The sequence below is a fragment of the Caretta caretta genome, chromosome 19 (genome assembly GCF_965140235.1).
Source record: "Caretta caretta isolate rCarCar2 chromosome 19, rCarCar1.hap1, whole genome shotgun sequence".
NCBI classification, from domain to species: domain Eukaryota; kingdom Metazoa; phylum Chordata; order Testudines; family Cheloniidae; genus Caretta; species Caretta caretta.
The window spans coordinates 19162127-19186854 of record NC_134224.1 but is presented as its reverse complement, the minus strand read 5'-3'; the positions used below and the strand labels follow the sequence as shown (position 1 = coordinate 19186854).

Below are 24728 nucleotides of genomic sequence, written 5' to 3'. Positions count from 1 at the left end.
AAGAATGGGGGCACACACAGCGCCCCTGATATGAGGGGAAGAAGGGGATAGCAGAAAATCCCAGTGGGGAAAAGAATAGGGGACATTGGTATGGGAGTAAGGGGGGTGTGAACACCTTGGGATTGGGGGACCCCAGCTGGGAGGGGGACCCTGGTATGAAGGAAAATGGGGGTACACACAGGGCAAAACTACTGACATAAGAGACAGAATGGGGGATCCTGGAATGGAGGGAGGAAGAAATGGTGGCGCACACAGCCGCTGACGTGGGGTAGAAGGGGGAGGGTGTGCACACAGCCCCTGACTTGGGGGTTAATGGGGGACCCTGGTATAGAGGGAGGAGGAAATGGGGGCACACAGAGCCCCTGGCGTGAGGGGTGTGTGGGAGAGTTGCTGGGAGTCCTTAAAGTAGAGGGGGGGTGGGAGGGTGGCCCACAGGGAGCTGATGGAGGGATACAGTGAGCCCCTGGTGGGTGTAATGGACTCAGCCTTCATGAGCTATGAAGTGTCCTATCCCCTAGTATGTGTCATAGTCACACACAGAGATTTCATATGTAGAAATCCTCTCATCAGAGGGATAAGATTGTCCTGGAATCTCCAGGAATTAAAGATCAATCTTTAATTAAAGATTGTCATTTGATGAAACCTTCAGGAATATGTCCAACCGAAATTGGCAGCCCTGTCAGAGGATGTGAAAGCACTTTTCAAAACCCACATTGTAGAGCTGGGAAAATGAGGCACCAAGAGGGGAAGGATGTTTTAAAAACAGAGAAAAGCTGTAAGAATGATTCAAGGCCTAGAAAACCTGCCTTGCAGTTAGTGAGTGAAGGAGCTCAACCTGTTCATCTTGTCACTTGTCTATAAATATTTACAGGGACAAGATTTCTGATTGTAGCAGGCTCTTTAATCTAACATTGAAAGGCATAACAAGATCCAGTGGCAGGGGGGTTGGTCAGCAAAGTTCAAACTGGAACTAAGATGTACATTTCTTTTTAATAGTGAGTGTAATTAACCATTGAAACAGATTGCCAAGCAATGTAGTAAATTCTCCATCATTTGGAATCTTTAAATCAAGATCAGATGTCCTTCTAAAAGAAATGCCTTAATTTAACTACAACTCATTGGCCTTCATGCTGGAATTATTGGGTGCAATTTCCTCACTGATCTAAGGTAGAAACCAGGAAAAGGGAAATTCCAGAAAGCATTTCATATATAAATGTCTTTGTGCGTCCCGTTAATTATCCGCAGGCTTTTGTCAGTTAAAAGAAGCAGAAAATGTAACTGAGAAGGGTTTAACTGTTGGTCCAAAGCTGTTTTCCTGTTGGCTGGATGACCTTTTCTGCTGATGTCATGTCATGATTCAACTCACAATAGTGCATGACTGGGACCTCATCACCAAAAAGCCCACGTCCCTCTCTTACAGGGGTAGAGATGGATCTGTTGCTTCCTGAGCCGCTCACAGAAGGATTGAGAGGGCAGTGGTGGCTTCCCTTTGGAAGTGCCACTGTGGGAGGAGCGTTAGGCCAGAGCCTGGCTAGGCTGCTTGGCAAAGGCTGAGAAATTGTGGGGCTGAGTTTAACTAGCTGCTGCTTAAAAAAATCTGATTTTAGATTTAGGGCTCCGAGTTCAGTAGCTTAAAATACCTTAAAGAGGGAAATTAATGCTTGCCATTGCTCCTCACCTGTTAGACCTGCTGCCTTTTCAGCAAGGTCTGTTGGCCCTCCAGCAACAGTTAATTAAACAGTGGTGGTTTAATACTCCCTGTTGAGTCTCTCCTATTTCACACTGCATCGAAAGTAGTACAAAGTACTAACCGCTGCTGAGTGGCAGCTGGGTTCTGGGGGACGGGCAGTTAGGAAAGGCACCCAACTAGCCCGGGAACCTGGGGGAAACGAGATGTTAAATGAACTAACTTAATAATAAGTGTACTCTAAAATGGGTCAGAATCTTTCCGAGAGAACTCTTTCTTGCAGGAACCTTCTAAAAATATTGAGTTACAATTTTTAAAATGAAACTTAAATTGAAGTAGCTCTAATAGCAGCAAGGCAGAGGAGGGGTTGTGTTCTTTGTACAATTCTTAAGTGGCTGGAGGAACTCTGTCATTGATCTTGTACCTGGTACCCACCCTACAGCATTCATTCCTGGGTATGTCTACACTGTGATAAAAAACTTACAGCACAGAGTCTCAGAGTCCAGGGCAATTGGCTCAGGCTTGCAGGGCTTGGGCTGTGGGGGTAAAAATTGCAGTGTTGACTTTCAGACTGGAGCCCAGGCTCTGAGGCCCTCTCCTTGTGAGGTCTCAGAGCCTGGGCTCCAGCCCAAGTGTCTACATTCAGTTTTTAGCCCCATAGCTCAAGCCCCACAAGCCTGAGACACCTGACCTGGGCCCGCAGTGTAGACGTACCGTCTGACTTCACCCCCATCATGGCTTACTACTGAATTGACTGGGGAGATGGGTGTGTATTGACATGACTGGACAGAGAAACTTTGCATTTGCTCTATGTAGTGTTCAACTCCTGGTGCCTCAATGAGGTGCAATAACATCTCCTGTTTTCTGACTCTAGTATATGGCCAAGAGCTGTCAGGAGGAGAGATGTGTTGGGACTGGGTGCTCGTTTTGTATGATCATGAGATGGGAACAGTGTTGTGTGTTTCTTCTAGGAGATCCATCCACAAGTCCATCTTTGCCAAGAGCAACAGCCAGTAAAGAGTTAGATGAGCAGACTAGGAAAAACATGGCTGGGAAAAACAGGGGCAAGAGGAAAGCAGATACCTCCTCCCCTCAGGACAGTGAACTGGAAGTAAGTGAACAGTCTGGTTTCCTGAATAGTCACTTTGGAAGAGCAGTCAGGCCAGCGTGTCTCGCTTCCCCTTTCTGGCGGGGGAAAGGGGCTGGGATAATTGGGTAAAAAACGGGAGGAACACTGGAAATCCAGAAATGCGTCTCTCTAACCAGAGGCACAAAACTAAGACACACTGTTGATGGAGCTTGATAAAAGAGCAGTGGGCCATTCCTATAGGGGACACTCCACCTAACCACAAAGTGGGTGACACAGCAGGCATGGCCTGATGAACTTCATCCTAAGGTACCTAAGGAACTAGCTGAAGCAATCTTGGAATAAATTGGTTAGTCTGTAAGGTGCCACAAGTACTCCTTTTCTTTTTGTGAATCTTGGAACTGTTTCAATTATCTTTGAGAACTCCTGGAGGACAGGTGAGGTCCCAGAGGACTGGAGAAGGGCAAACCTTAGTACCTAACTTTAAAAAGGGAAGCAAAGAGGATGTGGTGAATTATAGACCAGTCAGACTAACTTTGGTACACATTGGAATATTGGAACAAATTATTAAGCAATCCTTTTGTAAGCACCTAGAGGATAATAAGGTTATGAGGAATGGCCAGCATGGATTTTTCAAGAACAATTATGCCAGTCCAGCCTAATTTCTCTCTTTGTTAGGGTTACTGGTCTCGTGATTAAGGAGGAAACAATAGATATATCTTGATTTTTAGTAAAGCTTTTGACACAGTCCCACATGACATTCTCATAAGCAAACTCAGAAAATGTAGTCACGATGAAATTCCTATAAGGTGGGTGCCCAAATGATTGAAAGACTAGTCAGAGTATAAAGAAAAGGAGTACTTGTGGCACCTTAGAGACTAACCAATTTATTTGAGCATGAGCTTTCGTGAGCTACAGCTCACTTCATCGGATGCATACCGTGGAAACTGCAGCAGACTTTATATACACACAGAGAATATGAAACAATACCTCCTCCCACCCCACTGTCCTGCTGGTGATAGCTTATCTAAAGTGATCATCAGGTTGGGCCATTTCCAGCACAAATCCAGGTTTTCTCACCCTCCACCCCCCCACACAAATTCACTCTCCTGCTGGTGCTAGCCCATCCAAAGTGACAACTCTTTACACAATGTGCATGATAATCAAGTTGGGCCATTTCCTGCACAAATCCAGGTTCTCTCACCCCCTCACCCCCCTCCCAAAAACCACACACACAAACTCACTCTCCTGCTGGTAATAGCTCATCCAAACTGACCACTCTCCAAGTTTAAATCCAAGTTAAACCAGAACATCTGGGGGGGGGGGGAGGTAGGAAAAAACAAGGGGATAGGCTATCACCAGCAGGAGAGTGAATTTGTGTGGGGGGGTGGAGGGTGAGAAAACCTGGATTTGTGCTGGAAATGGCCCAACCTGATGATCACTTTAGATAAGCTATTACCAGCAGGACAGTGGGCTGGGAGGAGGTATTGTTTCATATTCTCTGTGTATATATAAAGTCTGCTGCAGTTTCCACGGTATGCATCCGATGAAGTGAGCTGTAGCTCACGAAAGCTCATGCTCAAATAAATTGGTTAGTCTCTAAGGTGCCACAAGTACTCCTTTTCTTTTTGCGAATACAGACTAACACGGCTGTTACTCTGAAACTAGTCAGAGTATGTATCAGTGGTTCACTGTAAGACGGGTAGGGTGTTTCAAGTGAGGTCCCGCGGGGATCAGTCCTGGGTGTGGTACTGTTCAATATTTCATTAATGACTTGGATAATGGAGAGTATGCGTATAAAATTTGCTGACAATGCCAAGTTGGGAGGGGTTCCAAGCACTTTAAAGGACAGGGTTAGAATTCAATACAATATTTCAGAACTGGTCTGAAATCAACAAGGTGAAATTAAGTGCAAAGTAAGAAAGCAAAAATCAAATGCACAGCTCAAAATGGGGAATAACTGCTAAAAAGGATCTAGGAGTTTTAGTGGATCATAAATTGAATATGAGTCAACAATGTGGGGCAGTTGGTATTATGCTAGGGACTATTAAAAAAAGTGTTATATGTCAGGGCTGGTCTACGCTACAAACATACCTCTGCATAGCTGCTACTTTCAGGGGTGTGAAAAATCCACACCCCTGAGAGATGAAGCTATGTCAACCTAATCCCTGGCGTAAACACTGCTAGGTCAACAGAAGAATTCTTTCATCAACCTTGCTACTGCCTCTCAGGGAGGTAGATTAACTACTTCGCTGTAGTGTGTGTCCACACAGAAGCGCTACAGCAGCTCAGCTGCGCCATGTGGCTTTTTACGTGTAGACATATCATCGGACACAGGAAGTAATTGTCCCGCTCTACTTGGTACAGGTGAGGCCTCAGCTGGAGTGCTGTGTCCAGTTCTGGGTGCCACACTTTAAGGAAGATGTGGATAAATTGAAGAGAGTCCAAGAGGAGAGCAATAAAAATGATGAAAAAGCTGACCGTGAGGAAAATCTGGACATGTTTAGTCTTGAGAGAAGAAGACTGAGGGAGAACTGATAAGTCTTCAAATATGTTAAGAGCTGGTGTAATAAGGATGAGGACCAATTATTCTCTATGTCCAGTGGAGGTAGAACAAGAAGTAATGGGCTTAATCTGCAGCAAGGGGGATTTAGGTTAGATATTAGGGAAAACTTTTTAACTATAAGGGTAGTTAAGCTCTGGAACAGGCTTCCAAGGGAGGTTGTGGAATCCCTGTCATTGGAGGTTTTTAAGAACAAATCAGACAAACACCTGTCAGGGATGGTCTTGGTTTACTTGGTCCTGCCTCAGTGCAGGGGGTTGGACTTGATGACTTCTCGAGGTCCTTTCCAGCCCTACATTTCTATGATTTTGCTGTTTGCTGCAGCATGGCACTTGGAATATTCCAAGATTAACCTCCTTTTGTAATTCCTTTCCCAGCGAGTCTTTCTATGGGACTTGGATGAGACCATCATCATTTTCCATTCCCTTCTCACAGGGTCGTACGCCCAGAAATATGGAAAGGTAATATTGTCTTACCTCTTTCTCAGAGGTAAGATCATAAATGTTATCAATAAGTATACATTAATTGTAGGTGAAAGAAGTAGAAAATGCATACTGCTTCTTCTCGGAGTGATGGTCCTGTTGTTATTCCACTGAGGGTTATGTGCATGCCTCTCCTTCCCTGCCCGCACCCAGGAAGGCCAGACTTCTCTGTGCCCTAAGAAGCACCTCATGGAGGTTGCCATGGGACCGCAGTCGGATCCTGGCTGGGGGACCCTCCCTTGCCCCCGTACATCGGCCTGAGCAATCCAGGAGTGCACCTCCTGCTGCAGAGTCCCAGTCCGGTTCCACCTGTACCAGCACTATGAACCCCATGCTGGGGCCTGGCCATGAAACACGAAAGCATGCACGTAAGCATGGCAGTAAGTCTTCCTCCAGATCCAAGAAAAAGACTACACTGCCATGAGTTCCAGCCATGGTGGAGCCCACAAGAGTGACAAGAAGTTGCATCGTTCGCCAGATCCACCAGTCCCGGTTCCTGAACCAGGCATTTCCTCCTGCAATGGCTTTGCTGGTACAGCGTGAATTGTCCATACTGAGGCAGGCCCCCTTACGGCCCTGCTTCCGTCCGTGGACCAGGTGCCGTTGAAGCCAGGGAGAATTGGATGTGCTCTTGGGCTTCACAAACTGTGTGCCCTAGAATGGATAAGGTTTCCGCATGTTCTGGTCCATTCGCCTGCTAAGAGGACCCCCTCTACTACATCAGATCTGCCTCCTTCTGGTCATGTTCCTACAACATTCCCCATTCCATCCACCACCACCACCTCCCCCCCCAACCACCCCCATGTTCCTCTGAGTCTGAGGATTCGTATGCTACCTATGGTCCGCCACTTTCTCTTCTTTCTATGAAGGTCACTTGCCTGGTGGCAATCACCTCTGCAAGAAGAGCTGGCAAACTAGGAGCCATGATGGTAACCCCCCTTTCACCTTATGGCCCTGCTTCCGTCCATGGACCAGGTGCCGTTGAAGCCAGGGAGAAATGGATGTGCTCTTGGGCCTCGCAAACTGTGTGCCCTAGAATGGATAAGGTCTCTGCATGTTCTGGTCCATTCAGCGGTGAAAGTAAGCCGGTACGCCCCGGTACTGTGTACCGGTAAGAGCCAGTGCGCCGTACCAGGACCGACTTTCCGAGAGGGCAATTTAAAGCCCTGGGGTAGCAGCGGTAGGGCTGTGGCGGGGATTTAAAGGGCCCCGGGGCTCGAGCCGCTGCTACCCCCTACCCCCCCGGGGCCCTTTAAATCCCCACCAGAGCCCCGCCGCCGCTACCCCGGGGCTCGGGCAGCAGGGCTCAGGTGGGGATTTAAAGGGCCCTGGAGCTCCAGCCACCGATACCCTCCCGGGGCCCTTTAAATCCCTGCCAGAGCCCTGGGGTAGCGGCGGTGGGGCTCCAGAGGGGATTTAAAGGGCCGGGGCGGTAGCGCCGGCTGGAGACCCAAAGTCCTTTAAATCCCCGCCTGAGCCCTGCTGCCCGAGCCCTGGGGTAGGGGTGGGGGGGCTCTGGCAGGGATTTAAGAGCCCCGGAGCTCCAGCCACCGCTACTGCCCTGGCCCTTTAAATCCCCGCTGGAGCCCTGCTGCCGAAGCCCTGGGGTAGTGGTGGTGGGGCTCCAGAGGGGATTTAAAGGGCCAGGGCGGTAGCGGCGGCTGGAGCCCTGGGGCCCTTTAAATCCCTGCCAGAGCCCCCCCACCCCTACCCCGGGGCTCGGGCAGCAGGGCTCAGGCGGGGATTTAAAGGCCTCGGGGCTCCGGCAGCTGCTACCACAGCGGAGCCCCAGGCCCTTTAAAGCTCTGCCAGAGCCCAGAGCCCTAGGGTAGCGGTGGCAGCCGGGAGCCCCTAGGGCTCCTCAGTGATTTAAAGGGCCCAGGGCTCCGCTGCGGTAGCAGCTGGAGCTCTGGGCCCTTTAAATCACCCCTGAGCCCCGGGGCTCCCAGCTGCCTCTGCAGCTGGTAACTCGGGGGTGATTTAAAGGGCCGCGGGCTCCCAGCCGCCACTACTGCAGCTGGAGCCCTGGCCCTTTAAATCAAGTTTTAAAGGGCCCGGGGATTTAAGTCCACACCTCTTCCAGTTGAGGCCACGCCCCCTGCTCAGGACTCTGGTGTACCGGTAAGTCCTCTAACTTACTTTCACCCCTGGGTCCATTCGCCTGCTAAGAGGACCCCCTCTCCTACATCAGATCTGCCTCCTTCTGGTCATGTTCCTACAACATTCCCCATTCCATCCCCCCCTCCCATCCCCGTTCCTCTGAGTCTGAGGATTCGTATGCTACCTATGGTCCGCCACTTTCTCTTCTTTCTATGAAGGTCACTTGCCTGGTGGCGATCACCTCTGCAAGAAGAGTTGGCAAACTGGGAGCCATGATGGTAACCCCTCTTTCACCACTTTTCATAAGGATATAGTTTTGCTGCGCTTGCATCCTAAATTTCTACCAAAAGTGGTTTCCTGCGTCCACTTCAGTCAACCTATACCATTTGCCAACCTTCCTTCCCAAACCACACACTTCAAATGAGGAATGGCAGCTTCACTCCCTCAATGTCCATAGGACCCTGGCCTCTTACCTACAGAGAACGAAGCCCTTCTGGAAGTCTCCTAGACTATTAGTTGCCATAGTGGAGACAATTAAAGGCCAGACCATCTCCACCCAGAGAATCTCAAAGTGGGTCTCAGGATGTGTTACGCTCTGCTATCAGTTATCGGAACGGTCCCCACCAGCTGGGATATGGGCCCATTCCATAGTGTGCAAGCATCAACTACCTCCATACTCCACAATGTGCCCCTTGCAGACATACGTAAGGCGGCCACATGGAGTTTGGAACACACCTTTTCTTCTCATTATGCTTTACTGCACGATTCTGCAATGGACACCTCATTCAATGCAGTAGTCCTCCGTTCCCCGGTTCTCTGTCATCTTCCTCGCACCCTCCTCCTATATAGGAACTGCTTGTTCATCACCCTCAGTGGAATGCAGTAACGACCGTCACAAGAAGAAGTAATAGTAGTGGAGGTTACGTACCTGTAAGTGGATGTTCTTTGAGATGCATGGTTCCTGTCTGTATTCCAATCCCACCCTCTTTCCCCTCTGCGGTAGAGAAGGAACTTGAGATGCAGTTGGTCCACCCTACCCTTTGTCGCCTCAGGCAAAACCACGAGGCAATGCAAAGGCACGAGCACAGACTGACGAACACTATTTTGAAAAGCTCTGGCTCTGGGCACATGCACGTAACCCTCAGGGGAATACACAATAGGGACCTCGCATCTTGAAGAACCTCCAGTTACAGGTAAGTGACCTCCCCTTTTATTTGAACAAAGGGGTAACCACTTCAAAGAAGAGAATACTGGATCAAGTACCTACAGAGCTAGGAGATAGAGACTGCAAACACATTCATTTTAATTAAGTACAAGGCTATGAATTGATGTATTTTTGAAGTGCAGATGTTGGCAGAAGTTAAGGATCATGCACTCTGTAATTTCAGCCCCTTTGCACTGAGATCATATAATGACTTTCATCATTTGGAGGTTTCATTTGTCGAATATTTTAAGTGCTTAAATGTAAACTAAAAATAACTGTGTTTTGTTTTACATTTTAAAAATACGTCAGTATTACAGCTGCTATATAATTTTCAAAATATAAAGCACATTAAGCTTGCTTTTTTTATTGTGTGGTCACTTTATTGTAACTAACAAAACATGTCCCTGTCATTAGTATGAATCAGTGTGTTTCCAATATAGAGTGAAGGTAAATAGAGCCTCTCTGAAACATACTAAACAATCACAAATAATTTTTCTGTTGTGCTGCTGGAAGTGTATCTGTCCAAACTGCACAGCACTGGAGTTTGATTTGTTTTGCTTTGATACTTTACTAGAATCTGGCTTTTCTTCAAGTGCCCACAATATTTTAGGGATATTACAATCCATACAATTGAATGGTATGAAAAAAAACCCCAAAACCCATGCTAGCACATTCTAGCCTTAGGATCCAGTGGGAATCCTGTGAAACTTCTTTGGCAAGAGGTTTATTTCTACTTAGTACAGAACCAGGGCAAAATTTTCTTTCTCTGTCCTGTTTTCCAGGACCCAACTCTAGTGATTGGCTCAGGTCTGACAATGGAGGAGATGATTTTCGAAGTGGCCGACACGCACTTATTTTTCAATGACTTAGAGGTATGTGCCAGTTGTTTGTTCAGGAACCTAAACATCAGAAACTTCTGGATGAGAGTACTATTTCTAATGACAAACACAAGTGTGAAGCAGAACTTAATATGAAAATCTAATAGCATCTACCAGAACTAAAGCTGTACAGGAACAAAGCTGGTGTGTGAGCCAAGATCATACAAAATGGAATGCACTCAGTCAATCAGCCTGCTCTAATTGACAAATACAGAAATGCTGTTGAGGTGTGTAAGGCCTCGCTTCGCCCAGCCAATCATAATAATTCATTTTAAATTAGAATATTATATATAATAAATATGGCTTACCCAAGGAGGTATGGAAGTACTTCAGATTCTGCAAATAAATGGTTGGGAATAGAAATCTGATCTTACTGACATTTAGTCCCTTACTGTAAACACTCGTCTACATTGCCCCTGAGTACACAGTTCTGTTTTTAAAAGGTAACACTATAGCTGCTGGGTTTAGATCAGGAACCAGGAGCTATTACATGTGTGAGCATCTCGGTGTACTCCACAATTGCTTTTAAAAATGCAAATATTAGAAAAACTGCCAAAAATTTTCATTAGTGTTTTCAAAAATGTAATTTTTTTGTTAATTTCCTACTGGCCCTGTTTGGCTTTGAGCTTTACAAAGAAAGCAATCAAGTTATGTCACCATTCCAGCTCATAATGCTTGTCAGGTCTCCGCACAGTTCAGTCTGGATGGTCTGAGATGGTAAAGCCCAAAATACAGCCTCTCTTGGAACAACTCAGTGTTCCAAGGTAGAAAGAGCTACATAAATGATTTTGCCTTGACATTTATAAGAGATTGCTTAACCTTGGCTGCATTAACATGAATTTGATACAAGTGTAAACATGTTCTGTGATGTTACTACTGTAGGAAATGCACTTTGGGCTAATTAAAGACATTGAAGTGAGGATTTTGAATTGACTATAATCTCCCTATTGCCACCTGTCACAGTTTCTGACGTTACTGCACTTCTGACCCTTTTGTAGCCTCTTTGCTGGCATCCCACTTAGCTGATGGCTAAAGGTCTGAGACATTTCTCAGGGCAGAGTCCTGTGAGTCTTTCCCTCTAGACTGGGGATTTCAGCTGCAATTTCTCCTGTAGTTCACTGTGGTTGTCCCAGCAGGTCTGGATGTAGATCAGCACCTGCAGCTCTACCGTCTCTGAGGCAATTGACTAGCCAACCTTCATAAAGCAAAGTATTATTTATTCAGAACAAAAGTATTACAGAAAAAACGTATCTTAAAAACAATCAGCAACTCACCTACAATACTCAAATGGCCAGACAGGGAGATATCTATCTGTTACCTCCTGCCTGAAAGTAGCATGTCCCAGCTCTCTCACATCCTGGTGACTTTCCTTAACTTCAAGACTTTGAGAACATAATTTTTAGCATAGATACATAATGCCTTAAATATTATCTGTACACACATTTCACTATGATTATTAGGAATCATAGTGGACTACTGGCTCTTGGCAGAGATCTCACATCCCACCCTCTGGTGAACTATTGTACAGATCTCTGATCCAGGGGATCCCTGTAAAACCCTGCACTCCCTGTGCCCTCTGCCAGTTGGCACCAAGGGGTCCGTGGGTCCCAATTCCCATCAACAACAACGAGAACTCTGCACTTAGGTTTGTATCCTGCACTACATTCAGCATTTCCCCTGGTTCCTGGTGGTGACTCTACTAGGCTCTTTCCTCCAATTCCTCATGTTTGCTACGACTGGTTCAGCTCAAATGTGGGAGCGATGTTGGGATCAGTAGTTTAGACTGGGCTGCAAGCAGCCACCAGTGTTTTAATTAGACCGAGCCAATGACTGACTAGTTTTTTTGGTGTCCGAAGAGAAACATCATAAACACAAAATAAAAAGGTTAGTTTCAAACCAAAACTGAATTTTCTCTGTTTTACTTGACGAAACAAAAAAAATGAAAAAATTTCATTTGGCTCAATCAAAGGTTTTGAACGTCAATTCGAACCAACATTTCATTTGAAATAATGTCAAATCAATGTATTTTGACATTTTCAAAATTTGTTTTCATGTTTGGGGTTGCTTTTTTTTGGCTGAAACTGTTTGCCAAATTCAACCCAAATTTGCGAATGGGTTTGGTGCCCCGAAAAATGCATTTATTGGCCAATTTACTATTTGCCCCAAAAATTGCACTGAGCTGTAGTTTTAACTGCCCCATGACCTCGCCTGCTCAGGTCTACACAAGGTAGTTAAAATGCCAACAGTGGCCAGTGAACTTTTTGATACTCGTGGTCTTACCATCACCTCCAGTGGTAGCAGCAAGGGAAAAATTTTCAAGAAAAAGGGCATTTAGGGATATGATTCTGCACAGGCTCTTTGCTCTACTGAGCACTGCGCTGTTTGCAATATCGCCACTACATTACAGGTTGATGGCATGTCTCCATGGCTGGTTTATTGGGATGAAATTAATTTGGATTTGGATAATCATTGATCAGATGATGTTTCAACATTGCACAAAGATACTGTAAAATACAGTGTGGATTTGGTAGCCAAGGTGAAAGTCACAGATGAGCTTCATGCAGTATAGCTGCAGATGTTGATACAGCCCAGGATATCAGAGAGACAAGGTGGGAGAGGTAATGTCTTTTATTGGACCAACTTCTGTTGGTGAGAGAGACATGCTTTCAAGCTTACACAGAGCTCTTCTTCAGGTCTGGGAAGGATACTCCCACTGTCACAGCTAAATTCAAGGTTGAACAGATTTTTTAGCATAAGTAGGTAGTACATACTCTAAGGGACCATTCAAGGAAGAGTGGCACATTAACACCTCTGGAGCTTAAATTCATAACTCTGCTAGGCAGTAAAAATCATGGACGGAACAAAGATGCTGGATTTATGGCTGTTTATAACAATCTGTAACCCACTAACCCCCTCTTTGTGTCCTGTGACTGCAGAGGTGTGACGGGCCACTCTACCTTGAATTATCCCTTACAATATGTGCTAACTACTTATGCTAAACAATCTGTTCCACCTTGCATTTAGCTATGATGCTGGAGTACCTCTCCCAGACCCTGAAGAAGAGCTCTGTGGGTATGTCCACACTGCAGCCAGACACCTGCACCTGGCCTGTGCCAGCTGGCTCGGGCTGGTGCTGTGGGGGAGTTTAATTGCAGTGTAGACTTCCAGGCTCAGGCTGCAGCCCAAGCTCTGGGACCCTCCTACCTCGCAGGATCCTAGAGCCTGTGCTCTGGCCCAAGCCCAGAAGTCTACACTGCAGTTAAACAGCACCACAGCCTGAATCCCATGAGCCTGAGTCAGCTGGCATGGGCCAGTCGTGAGTTTCTAACAGCAGCGTGGACATGCTGCGTGGGGCTCACATTTGTTCCACCTCACCCACTTTGTCACTCTAAATGAGCATCAGAAGTTCAGTCAGGGTAAACTCCGACAATTTCCAGTTATTTGTTCAAATGTTCTCAACCTTTGAGTAGCAAACCTGAGCTGAAATGTCATGGAAGCAAACTCTGCCCAGACATTTCTGGTACTTCAAGTTCCAGTCTTGGCCAGAACTTGCAAGTGCAGAGGTGCTGAGGAATGAAATCTTAAATGTGAGAGGCAAAGATAACTGAAGTTCTTTGAACCTCAAAAAGGTTTGTTTTGGGAGACAGGATGGAAGATTTCATCTTTCATCTAAACCAGTTTGCTAATCCTGTTGGGTAATCTAAGATTTGTACACATACAACCAGCCAATTTCTGTTCTATCAGTGCATTCCTCAGCTTCAGCAATCTGTGGGTCTTTTGTCTTGAACAGGAGTGTGACCAGGTGCATGTAGAAGATGTTGCATCAGATGACAATGGACAAGACTTAAGGTGGTATATTCAAGAAGTGTGTGGAGTGAGCAACTGGTTTAGTGCTTCTCTGTATGAGAGATTTACTACAAGAAAAGCTGTGAGGGAAGGGGAAGCTACTTAGCCAAACAATCCAACATAACCACTTGTGTACTCTGTTGTACTATCTGGTGGTTGAAACTGGGTAAACTTGAGGAGCAGGCTCCAAGTCTGAGATCTTGCCCTCTGAAAGTCCTGCCAGAGTCTTTGACATGATGCCGTGCAGCTGTGACCTAGGGTGAATGGTTGATACAAGCTAGAAAGACCTTCTAGATCATTTTGGCCAGCACAGGCTTACTCCCTTGTTGGTGGTTCTTACATTTTATCATAGAGGGGTCATCTCCTAATCTAAGCTTCCTGCTTTCCCTGGGCCAACTCTACACCTTGATTCACAGTTAAGCAATATTAGGACAGTATTGAGGAGACAAGATGGGTGCAGCAGTCTGGGTGATATCTGTGCTTCTCCTTGGGGGATGGGGGAGGGGGGGCCTGGCATCTCATTTCTTCTACCTGGCGGGAGTGTCCTTCACACCTGCTAGGCCTGAATCTCCCCCCATACAGGCAGCTCTCCTCTCGCCAGGCCACTCTGCAGTCCGGTTTTGGGCTGGCTGCTGCCCCTCCATACATGATGGTCTTTGCAAATTGTCTTGATTGAATTTACGCCAAAGAAACTGTCCACAAAGAGATGAAGCAGCCATAGAGGGTTCAGAAAGTGTTTTCCCCCTCTCTCCCAGTTTACCCAAATTTAGGGTAATGAGAGCAAGTGCACAGTGCTGAGAGAAACCAAAGACAAATTGCTAAAATTTCAGCTACTCACATGGAAACTGGTCAGCTGGGATAGGGTTTAGCAAAGCAGCCTCTTGACTCCTTACACAAAGGCTTCTGGGTGTAGCTAGCTGTAGAGCACACAAGAGGAGAGGCTTTTTGTGATCTGGGCTCACGTAACACACAGGAGTCGGTCTGAGCTGTAACTACAGTTGGACCATTAAATAAGTGACACCAATATAATTAAGTTAAAACGGTCACAGAAGACTGCAAGGAACTTCAGAGCAACCTAACACAACTAGGTGACTGAGCAACATGCTGGCAGATGAACTTCGGTATTGACAAGTTCAGGGAAAAGCACATTGAAAGGAATAATTTGAACTACTTTGGCTTCCAAATTAAGCCTTCAGAAAAAGAGACCAGGCTATGGTTGTGGTCATGTCTGTGAGTGCATCGACTCGGTGCAAAAAAACAAACAAGGTGTGAAGTGTCATGAAACAGGCTAGAGAATACCACTGACGGTATTTATAATGGCATGTCCTTACCTTGGAAATTGTACCCTATCACCTGACAGTAGAAATGACAGTCTATTTAATGGGAGACTTGGAACCCTACTGACACGTTAGTCTGAGTGTAAAACAGTACCAGACAATCTTGGACTGAATAATGAAAAAAATTGTCTAAATACCTAGAAGAAAGAATTATGTGTAGTAAGCAGCATGGACTCAGTAAACCTAGACTGCAGTTGACAAATCTGCTGGCCGGAGGGAGACCGGTAACACAGTAAATGTAACTTAACTAGATTTCAGTGAAACCTTTTTGTATTGAAGCCAATGAAAGCAAGGAAGTCAGAAAGCAGCTGCAAAGAAAACTGGAACACATTGGCTGAGAGGTAGCAAGGTCTTAATGGGGAGTCACCAAATGAGGGAGGTAGCTAATGGGCTACTATAGGCAGTCTCTGGCTTGTGCATCTCAATACAATATGATCTGAAGTGCAAAGTGAGGTTAGTGAGATGCCCTAAACCAGGAGGGATTCTCAGACATAGCTTTTATGTAGTTTAGGTTCTAGATACATGTCTGTGAATTTAAACAACTTTATTAGAACTTTTCACTTTAAAAAACAACAACCCCAATGTCTCAAAGAAATGTGGCAAGCTCAGCAGTGAAAAAAGGGAAAGTGACTTATTTAGAAAGCCTTGGTGCAAACACAAGTGCCAGTGTGTGTGTGTAGAGAGGCATTTCCGGTAAAGCAAAGAGGGTAATAGTACTGCCCCCTCTTGACTGGTTGAGACTGTGCTGGGGATGCTGCGTGGAGTGCTGCCTGTCTCCCCAGTGGAGGGTTGAGAAGGGTGAGACCTATGAAAAGAGAGTGATTACATTTGATTACTGAGGCCTGGTGATTAAAGGGGAATCATAGAATATCAGGATTGGAAGGGACCTCAGGAGATCATCTAGCCCAACCCCCTGCTCAAAGCAGGGCCAATCCCCAATTTTTGCCCCAGATCCCGAAATGGCCCCCTCAAGGATTGAACCCACAACCCTGGGTTTAGCAGGCCAGTGCTCAAACCACTGAGCTATCCCTCTGCTCTGCTATATATAATGCTATATAACTGGGAGGTGTTAGCCAAGGGAGAAGAAGACGGTTTCTGTAGTTGAGGGAGTGCAAGAGGAATAATCTCACACTTCGAATGCAGCGGTTCAGGTGCAGTTGTGAGACCTGTTGAGCATTGAGGTAAATTGCCCAGTGAGCACACACAGTCCCCATCTTCACTGGTGCTGAGGAACAGGCCCGTTATGTAGAGAGGACCTGTCTGCAATGGGGGGAAGGACTGGTGGTCCCAGAGGCTTGATCAGCCATGGGCAGAGTGTGAAACTAGAAAACCACCAGTTAGGAGGATGTCAGCCAGCCTGCTGCTGCAGCTTGTGTAACAGGTTTGTTTTTCTGCTCTAGTAACTACAGTTTCTCCACGGATGGCTTCAGTGGCTCAGGAAACAATGCCAATCACAGCTCCGCAGTGGGGGCACAGGGAGGAGTGGACTGGATGAGAAAACTGGCTTTCCGCTACCGCAAAGTGCGAGAGATCTATGACAAGCACAAAAGCAATGTTGGAGGTGAGTGCAGGCCACGCGCGTGTGCACAGGTGCTGGAACCTTGACCACAGGTGAAGTTTGAGCACCATGCACAAAGCGGGGTTCTTGCTGGAAGCTGTTCCACATACAGTAATTTTTACTCATCCTGGTGCTTGGGCATTAGCAAAGCCGCCACCCCCTAAGGCAGCATATGGGATCCACCCTTTGGGAGAACCCAGACCATCCATTCTTTCCATTTCCTAGCTTCAGGGGCATGGCCACTCCCCCGTGACATGTTGCATCATTTTCATGTGTTGAAAATGCATTAGCCAGAACTGAAAGGCAATCTGATGCAATTTGCTAGCTATGTAGGTTGCATTGATCAGTTTCCAGTGCCTTTAGCAGGTTATAATCTTTCCATTAAATGTAAAATGTCCCATTGCTGCTGCTTTTGTACAAATAGCTGCATATTGCTCACCTTAAATCACTTGAAATAAACCATTCTGCACTTCACAACATTTATTTTCACAAACCTTGATTTGTTTCCCGTGTGAAAAAGAGAGACATTCAAAAGGTTGTTCAGCAGTACAGAGTGCAGAATGAGACTGGTTTGTGAAGTGAGATGGAGAATCCCACAACTGGAAGTGTAGCGCGTTAGGCCTTGTTTGCATTGGCCAGGTTTAGCTTGTGTTGGTGTGGGGCTGGACTAGAGTTGCTGGAGGTCAGGACTGAGGTGAATTGGCACAATGTTAGCTGGTGAGGGGTGTGAAATGTTGCACGTTTTCACGCTACCTACATCTCCCTAGGTTCACTGGATTCATCCTTAACCTCCGTGAGTTTTCCTGAAATGTGTGCTGTGTGCACTCTTCAGACTGCTGGGCCCACAGTCTGATGCGCCTTTTTTAAAATCTGTCGGCAAAGTTCTTTGAATTCCTTATCCAGTTTCTTCTCTTCCCCTCCTCCCACAAAAAGTGTTCTCCTAACAACCCCAAAACTCTGCATTGCCCACACTAACCCAGGAGCAGTAGTGGAATGTGCAAATGTACTGGTGACAGCCCTGCTACCCCTTGTATTTAAGTCTTCTAACTAAAATTGGAAGTCTCTTTCTAAAAGATCTGTACTCTAGCTCTCAAACCTACATTCTGGGCTTGGTTCAGGATTTACTGGGTGGAATTCTCTGGCCTGTGCTATGGAGGAGGTCAGACGGGATGATCAGAATTGTCCCTTCAGGCCCTATGAATCTATAAATATAGTGCTTTACTGCTTCAGTGTGCTCCACCCCAGTGTCAAGGGTGTTTGGTCAGCATTTTTCCTTTCTTACAGGTGGAGAAGTTCAGATACAGAGAGGTTATAGACTTGCCCAAGGCCACACAGTAAGTCTGTGTCAGGACTGGGAATAGAACCCAGGAGTTCCTACCTAGCTCCTTGCCCTTCACTCAGTGCACTTTGGAATGGAACAAAACGGAACCGATGATACTGTCAGTACTCTAAGGGCTAGTCTACGCAATCATGTCAAAGTATCATGAAATGCCCTGCCCTGTTCCCTCTCCCCACACTCCTTAGAATTCAAACACCAGTTACAATCCTGACTTCCCAACCATGTCACCTGTGTGCCTGGAAACTGATTTACCAGCTGTTGTTTTCCTAATCTCATAGCCAGATTTGAAAACAACCCTCCTCACATGCCTTTTCCAGCCAGTCAGACCAGAAAGCACTGCTGCTACCTTGAGGCCCGAATGGGGCAGTTCTCTGCACTGGACAATACCTCTACTTGGGGAAATATGGTTTTCTAAGGAGCTTTTTGTTTGTCTGCACCTCCTGTAGGCCTCCTCAGCCCACAGAAGAGAGAAGCTTTGCAGAGACTACGAGCTGATATAGAAGTGTTAACGGATTCCTGGCTGGGAACTGCATTAAAATCCCTACTTCTCATACAATCCAGGTATGGAACTGGGGCCAAGTACATGTCACTCCAACAGTAACTGTCCGTGACCAGCTGCCCAGGCACCGCTGCAGCGCCCATTCCTCTGTCAGAACAGGAAGTAACTCAGCAGAACTTGTGGAGGGGCATAGTGATCCTCTCACCCTGCTGCTTGCCCAGCGTTACAGTGACACACCTGTGCCGAAAAGCAGAGCAAAAGGCTGTGTGATCAGCAGCCCCTCGAAGCAGCTAATGCTTGTAGTACCCGTGCACAACTTTCTCTAGCTGCCTATTCCTTAGAACATTTGATATAATTTTTGGAGGGGATCCCCTGGGCTCTCTCTGTTCCCTCCCACTTTGTGTTTCTTCACCCCCAGAGACCTGAGATACAGCAGCCCTCTGTTTGGCTAAAGTAGGCTGGGCCTGGCTTCGGCAGGTGTTTGTTACTGTCTACATAAGCATCAGTCAAAGGAAGTGCTCAGAACTGAAACTGAGTGCTCCTTTCCCAGTGGCCAAAGGTGCTGCTTCCCTCACCCCAGGGGAGTGAGGGACAGACTTCTGCATGACAGCACATTGCTGTGTTCTTAGCTCCGACTCAAACTGACTTGCGTGCTCATGTCAGTGACTTGGAACAGAAAGCAATAGTGATGGACAGAGCCCAGCTACTGTTAAAGGCACTGAATGCAGTTTAAAGAAGAGGAGGGATGTACAAAAAGCGCTAAATGTAAGAGAAGGATGAGGGGGAGAGCAAGGAGGAGACTTTTTCAGTAGGCAAAAAGAGAGAGGCTAAATTACGATCTGCTTTGAAAAGTACAGCAGTGTCCAGCAAAGCATGTGGCCCCTGCTATGGTTGCCTAAGCCAGCTGTCCAGAGCCAGCCCCTGCACCCTCTGCCATGGCTGTGTTTTTCATTGTTACTTCTTTTACCCTTTAGAAAAAATTGTGTGAATGTCCTGATCACGACGACGCAGCTGGTGCCAGCTCTCGCCAAAGTTCTCTTGTACGGCTTGGGAGAAGTGTTCCCCATTGAAAATATTTATAGTGCTACAAAAATAGGTACGGTTATTACTCCAAATAGCTCTTTGTTGTTGCCAGGGGTGCCTGTTTCAGAGTGCTGGCTGGGACCTCTAGAGGGAGAGCCAGAGCTCAACTATGTCAGGGATTTTAGCACTGTTGCTACATCACCAGTGTGGATGGACTGCACTGGCATAATGCATGGTTTGTACCTTCACAGTTTATCCTGGGATAAACCCCACTTAACACAGGTGCAGAACATCCATGCCAGTTTGGCACTCGGGTAGCTGTCCTGGTGCAAAAAACCCTAATGTAGACGAGGCCCCAGTAACACAGCTAAGTTTGAACAGTACTGCCCAAGACTGCCAATTGTGGGCTTCTGCCCTCATCCTTGTCATCGGGCACTTCACAGAGAGCATAGAATATGGCTTCAGTACAGCTCCTGAAGTATTCAAATTGTTTTAACACATTCTTATCAGTAGATATTTGAGATTTAAGCCTCTTCAGTAAAATCTCTTTAGGAAATAGAGAGTCCGCAGCCACCTGGCATACAGTGCAGGGACCCAGCCTCCTGCAGCAGACAGAGCCATTGCTAAAGGGACTTGACAGAGGCGTTGCTCAATTGGCAGAGTCTCACTGTCCCTCTCAAGGCCCAGTTTTGGTCAGGCCCTGTGTTGGGATGTGCAGGAGAAGGGAGGGCCCTGGTGCTGGCCAGAATTCCAGGGAGAGCACAGGCCCTGCTGGCAAGCCTCTGGGAGCTAGATGCCTGACAGAGCGAGAGGGCAGGGCCATGACTTTACCCTCCTCAGCACCGGACAGCAGAGCCAGTTGGGTGGAGGGGGGCAGGGCTGTACTGCACCCTCTCGGGAATGGTGTAGCTGCTGTGTGATGTCTGAATTGGCTAACAGTCCTGCTGGGGAACTCCTTGGCTTGCACCCCTCAAATGGCCTGGATATGGCACATTGGCCCATCTAGTCACTGGAGCTAGATCTGTAGTTGCAAAGTGTTTCCAGCCAGTCCTTGGGAAGGGAGTGGCAGGCACAGACAAATCTCTCCCTGGTGCCCAACTCCCCTAGTATGCAGTGGCTGTGAGCTCATCCTTCTAGACAGCCCAGTACTGGATTTGAAAAAGACATGGACTTGGGCTCCCGCATCAGAGAAGGAGCCAGCATTTGTATTGTGTGCTTTGAAAATGACCCTCTCTCTATCCTGGGATGGAAATAAGAGCACTGTGTAAATGAGAAATCTCTGCTGCCTGGCTCTCTCCAGCTGCTCGTGTGAAAGGGAACAGCTTGTACCAGTAGAGTCCAAAGCAGGTGTTCTGTCCTTGCCGAGGAGATGGTAGCCTTGTGAAAGGAACCAAATGAGAGTCTGTCCTTGGCCTGGCAGGGTGGGCCTGTGCTGGGGTGAGTAGTGCTGCTCCCACAAGCATTCACCATTGGGGTGTGTTTTGGCAGGTAAAGAGAGCTGTTTTGAGAGGATTGTGTCACGATTTGGAAAGAAAGTAACTTATGTGGTGATCGGAGATGGGCGCGATGAAGAGATAGCAGCTAAACAGGTGAGTGTCTGGGACTGCAGCTCAGGTTGTGGGGCTGGTGCGAACTGGGGGGCTGAGCTTGCACTGCTCTTCTTTTCCACAGACTCTGCTCCTGGGGCTTGGCTCTTCTTCCCTGGCTGCTCCCCAGTGGTGTGGAGCTCCTCCCCGATCCTCCTGTGACGTGCACTCCATCCCAGCTCTTCCCCTCTTGCCTCTGTGTAGCTGTTCATCTTGGCCTCTTCATCTCCTGGTGCCGTTGCCAGCATAAACTCTGTCACATTGTGCTCCTCTAGTGTTCTCCCTTGTGTACGTCAGTGAGGATCCACTGTAGGTATGCATGTGTCTCACATGCATGAGATTGGATTATTTTGAATTGCAGTACCTGGCAGGACCGAGCATGTGCCCTGTGTCTCCTTTTGGCCCCTGCCAGGGCAGAAAGGACAGGCAGCAACAACCCTCCCTCAGTTCCCTCTTACCAGCCATGGCAGCGAGACTGAGCCTAGATGGTGTCTGACCATCTAGTCTTTCACTCCAGCTAAACTTATCAAAAAACTCCTTCAGATCTTCTGAGATTCTTCAGAACCACCTTCATTCTTTATTTTTATTGGCCTATTCTGTTCTTAGCACTTGTCAAACCAACAGCTGCTTGCAGATCCCCTGTACAACCTGCCCATAGAGACAGCCCACCTGTACAGGAACTTAGAATGGCGGACTCCAAACATGCTGCCTTCCATGCCTTCTACAAATGCAAGAAGGCTGGGAAACAAGCAGGGAGAACTGGAAGTCCTGGCACAGTCAAGGAATTATGATGTGATTGGAATAACAGAGGCTTGGTGGGATAACTCACATGACTGGAGTACTGTCATGGATGGATATGTGCTGGAGGAACCAACTAGGGGCAGAGCTCTTCTTGACCTGCTGCTCACAAAGCAGGAAGAATTAGTAGGGGAAGCAAAAGTGGATGGGAACGTGGGAGGCAGTGACCATGAGATGGTCAAATTCAGGATCCTGAGACAAGGAATAAAGGAGAGCAGCAGAATACGGACCCTGGACTTCAGAAAAGCAGACTCTATCCAGTTCCATTCCCTACCTGATATCCACCCACACCCACCCCATCCCTTTTCAGGGACCTTTTTAACAAGAGCCTATAACGAACAGAAGTGGACCCCATTGCTTTGCCTAGGAACCATAGAAGAGGTACCTCAGGAGTGCAGGAGAAGAGGCTTCTAAACCTGATATTTCCCTGTCCCAAAGAAGAAAAGAGGTCTTCACCTATCCTAGACCTGAAGAGACTCAGCAAATACATATGCCATCTCAGATTCAGGATGGTAATATTTGCCTCCATGAACTCCAAGCTCCACTGGTTTGTGGCTCTTGATTTTCAGGATACATACTTCCAAATCGCCATCCACTTGGCCCACAGGAAGTATTAAGCATTTGCAGTGGGGCCCGACTGTCATCTGTACAGGGTTCTGTTCTCTGGACACTCTACGGAGCGAAGAGTGTTCACCAAGTGTCTGTCCATGGTGGCCGAGCATCTAAGGAAACAAGGAATCTATGTCTCCCCGTATCTAGACAACTGGCAGGTCAGAGGCAGATCCGAAGGGGAGATCAAAGCAGCTCATATCCTCGCTCCGTTCTCCCACTTGGGACTCCTGGTAAACCATGAGATGTTGTCTTTTGTACCAGCACAGATGTTAGAGTTCAAAGGAGCTCTGCTCAACTCCTTTGAGGAAAGCTTTTGCCAAACTGAGGACAAGTTCCAGTCCCTACAGTTGTAGTATGTGACCCACAGACAAGGCCAACAACCACAGTGTGTCCATGTCTGAGACCCTTGGCCTTAAGTCTGTGCTCACGTATGTGGCACCACTTACCAGACTTCACCTGAGCCTCCTGCAACACTGGCTGAGGACAGTCTATTCCCCATCTAGGTTCCTTATGACCAAATAAGTCTCAGACCTACCCTATGTCCTGTGGTACCTCGAATGGTGGCTAGACCCACTGTACATAAGAAAAGGGGTACCTTTTTTAATCCCCTCCCTGATGATGATGCTGGTCACAGGCTGGAGTGTCCACCTGAACCACCTGCAGATGCAAGCTTTCTGGCTTCAGGATGATCTAAAACTCCATGTGAATGTCTTGGAACTAAGAGCCATCAGGCTGGCTTCCATAGCATTCTTATCTGCCCTCTGGAATGCCACAGTGCAGATCCTTATGGACAACACTCTGGTGATGCACTACATAAACAGGCAGGGAGGTACTCGATCATCTCCTTCCTGCCTGGAGGCGATTGTGTTCTGGAAATGGTGCCACTGACACACAGTGACTCCAGTAGCTCTGCACTGAACAGGGGTTAGCAACAACCTAGCACCTTCCTGAGCAGGAACGTGGCAACCAACCACAAGTGGTCACTGTGGAAATCCATCCCTAGATCCAGTGTTTTGCTGGTGGGCTATTCCCACCATAGGCCGGTTTGCATGGTGAACAATGCCACATGCAAGGACTTCTGCTCCATGGGAGGTTTTAGTCCCGCTCGCTTACAGACACCTTTCTTCTTCAGTGGTCTCAAGGACTACTTCCCTTTCTGTCGATCCCCAGGATCATATCCAAGATCAGATGGGACCAAGCTATGGTCATAATGATAGCCTCTTCCTGGCTGAGGCAAGTTTGGCTGTCAGGTCTCCTGCAGACATCTCCATTAATACACCTTTCCACCTACCTGGACATGCAGTTGCAGAACCAGGGGCTGGTATTGCACCTGGACCTGTAGTTGCTGCATCTGATGGCCTGGATGTTGGAAGGTTCAACAGGACTGATGGAGACTGCTCCCTGCAGGTCCAGGAGACCCTTCTGCAGAGTCAGAAACCCTCCTGTGGGAAGACTTGCTCCTCGAAGTGGAAAAGATTTTCCATGTAGACAACTCAAAATGATGTAAACCCAGCTAAGGCCCTGATACCAAAAATTCTGGACTACATACTGGTCCTTGAAGCAGGAAGGACTAGGCCTTAGCTCCCTTAAAGGCCATCTGGCAGTAGTATCAGTGTGCCACACTCCAACACAGTTACACTCTGTTTTTTCACACCAGACAGAGTCAAGATTTCTCAAGGGCCTTCTCCAGACCTGCCTCCAGTAAGAGACCCTACTCTCACATGGAAGGTTCATGTGGTTCTCCTATATTTCATGGAGCCCCCCTGAGAATAATTAGCAGAATGCTCACTGTGCCATCTCACCATTGAGACTGCCTTTCTCATGGCCATCACATCAGCACAGAGGCGCTGAAGCACAAGCTCTCATGGCTGGACTGCCATGTACCTTCTTCGACAGGGAGCAGTGGTGATGAAATCACCCTGAGTTCAGAACTCCACCTGAACCAGTCTCTATCATTACCAGTCCTCTTCCTGAAGCTTCATACTCTGACTGTTCCAAGAGCCTGCTTAGTTACATCAACAAGGCTAAGCCTCTCAGACCTCCTCCCTGCCTCTTCGTGGCCACATGTGATGTGTTGAAAGGCCAAGCCATCTCCTTCCTGCAAATCTCGACGGAGAGCACACAGTGCG

General features: G+C 47.3%; 1 protein-coding gene across 1 annotated transcript in view; it reads left to right on the top strand.

Moving 5' to 3' along the window:
• EYA3 (EYA transcriptional coactivator and phosphatase 3) overlaps nt 1-24728 on the top strand; it is a 138912-nt gene that overhangs the window by 109043 nt on the left and 5141 nt on the right. The window contains 8 exon segments of the mRNA XM_048825899.2: nt 2659-2798; nt 5715-5798; nt 9906-9995; nt 13792-13850; nt 16585-16745; nt 18528-18642; nt 19555-19676; nt 21092-21192. Of these exon segments, the coding sequence (XP_048681856.1) occupies nt 2659-2798; nt 5715-5798; nt 9906-9995; nt 13792-13850; nt 16585-16745; nt 18528-18642; nt 19555-19676; nt 21092-21192 (872 nt within the window).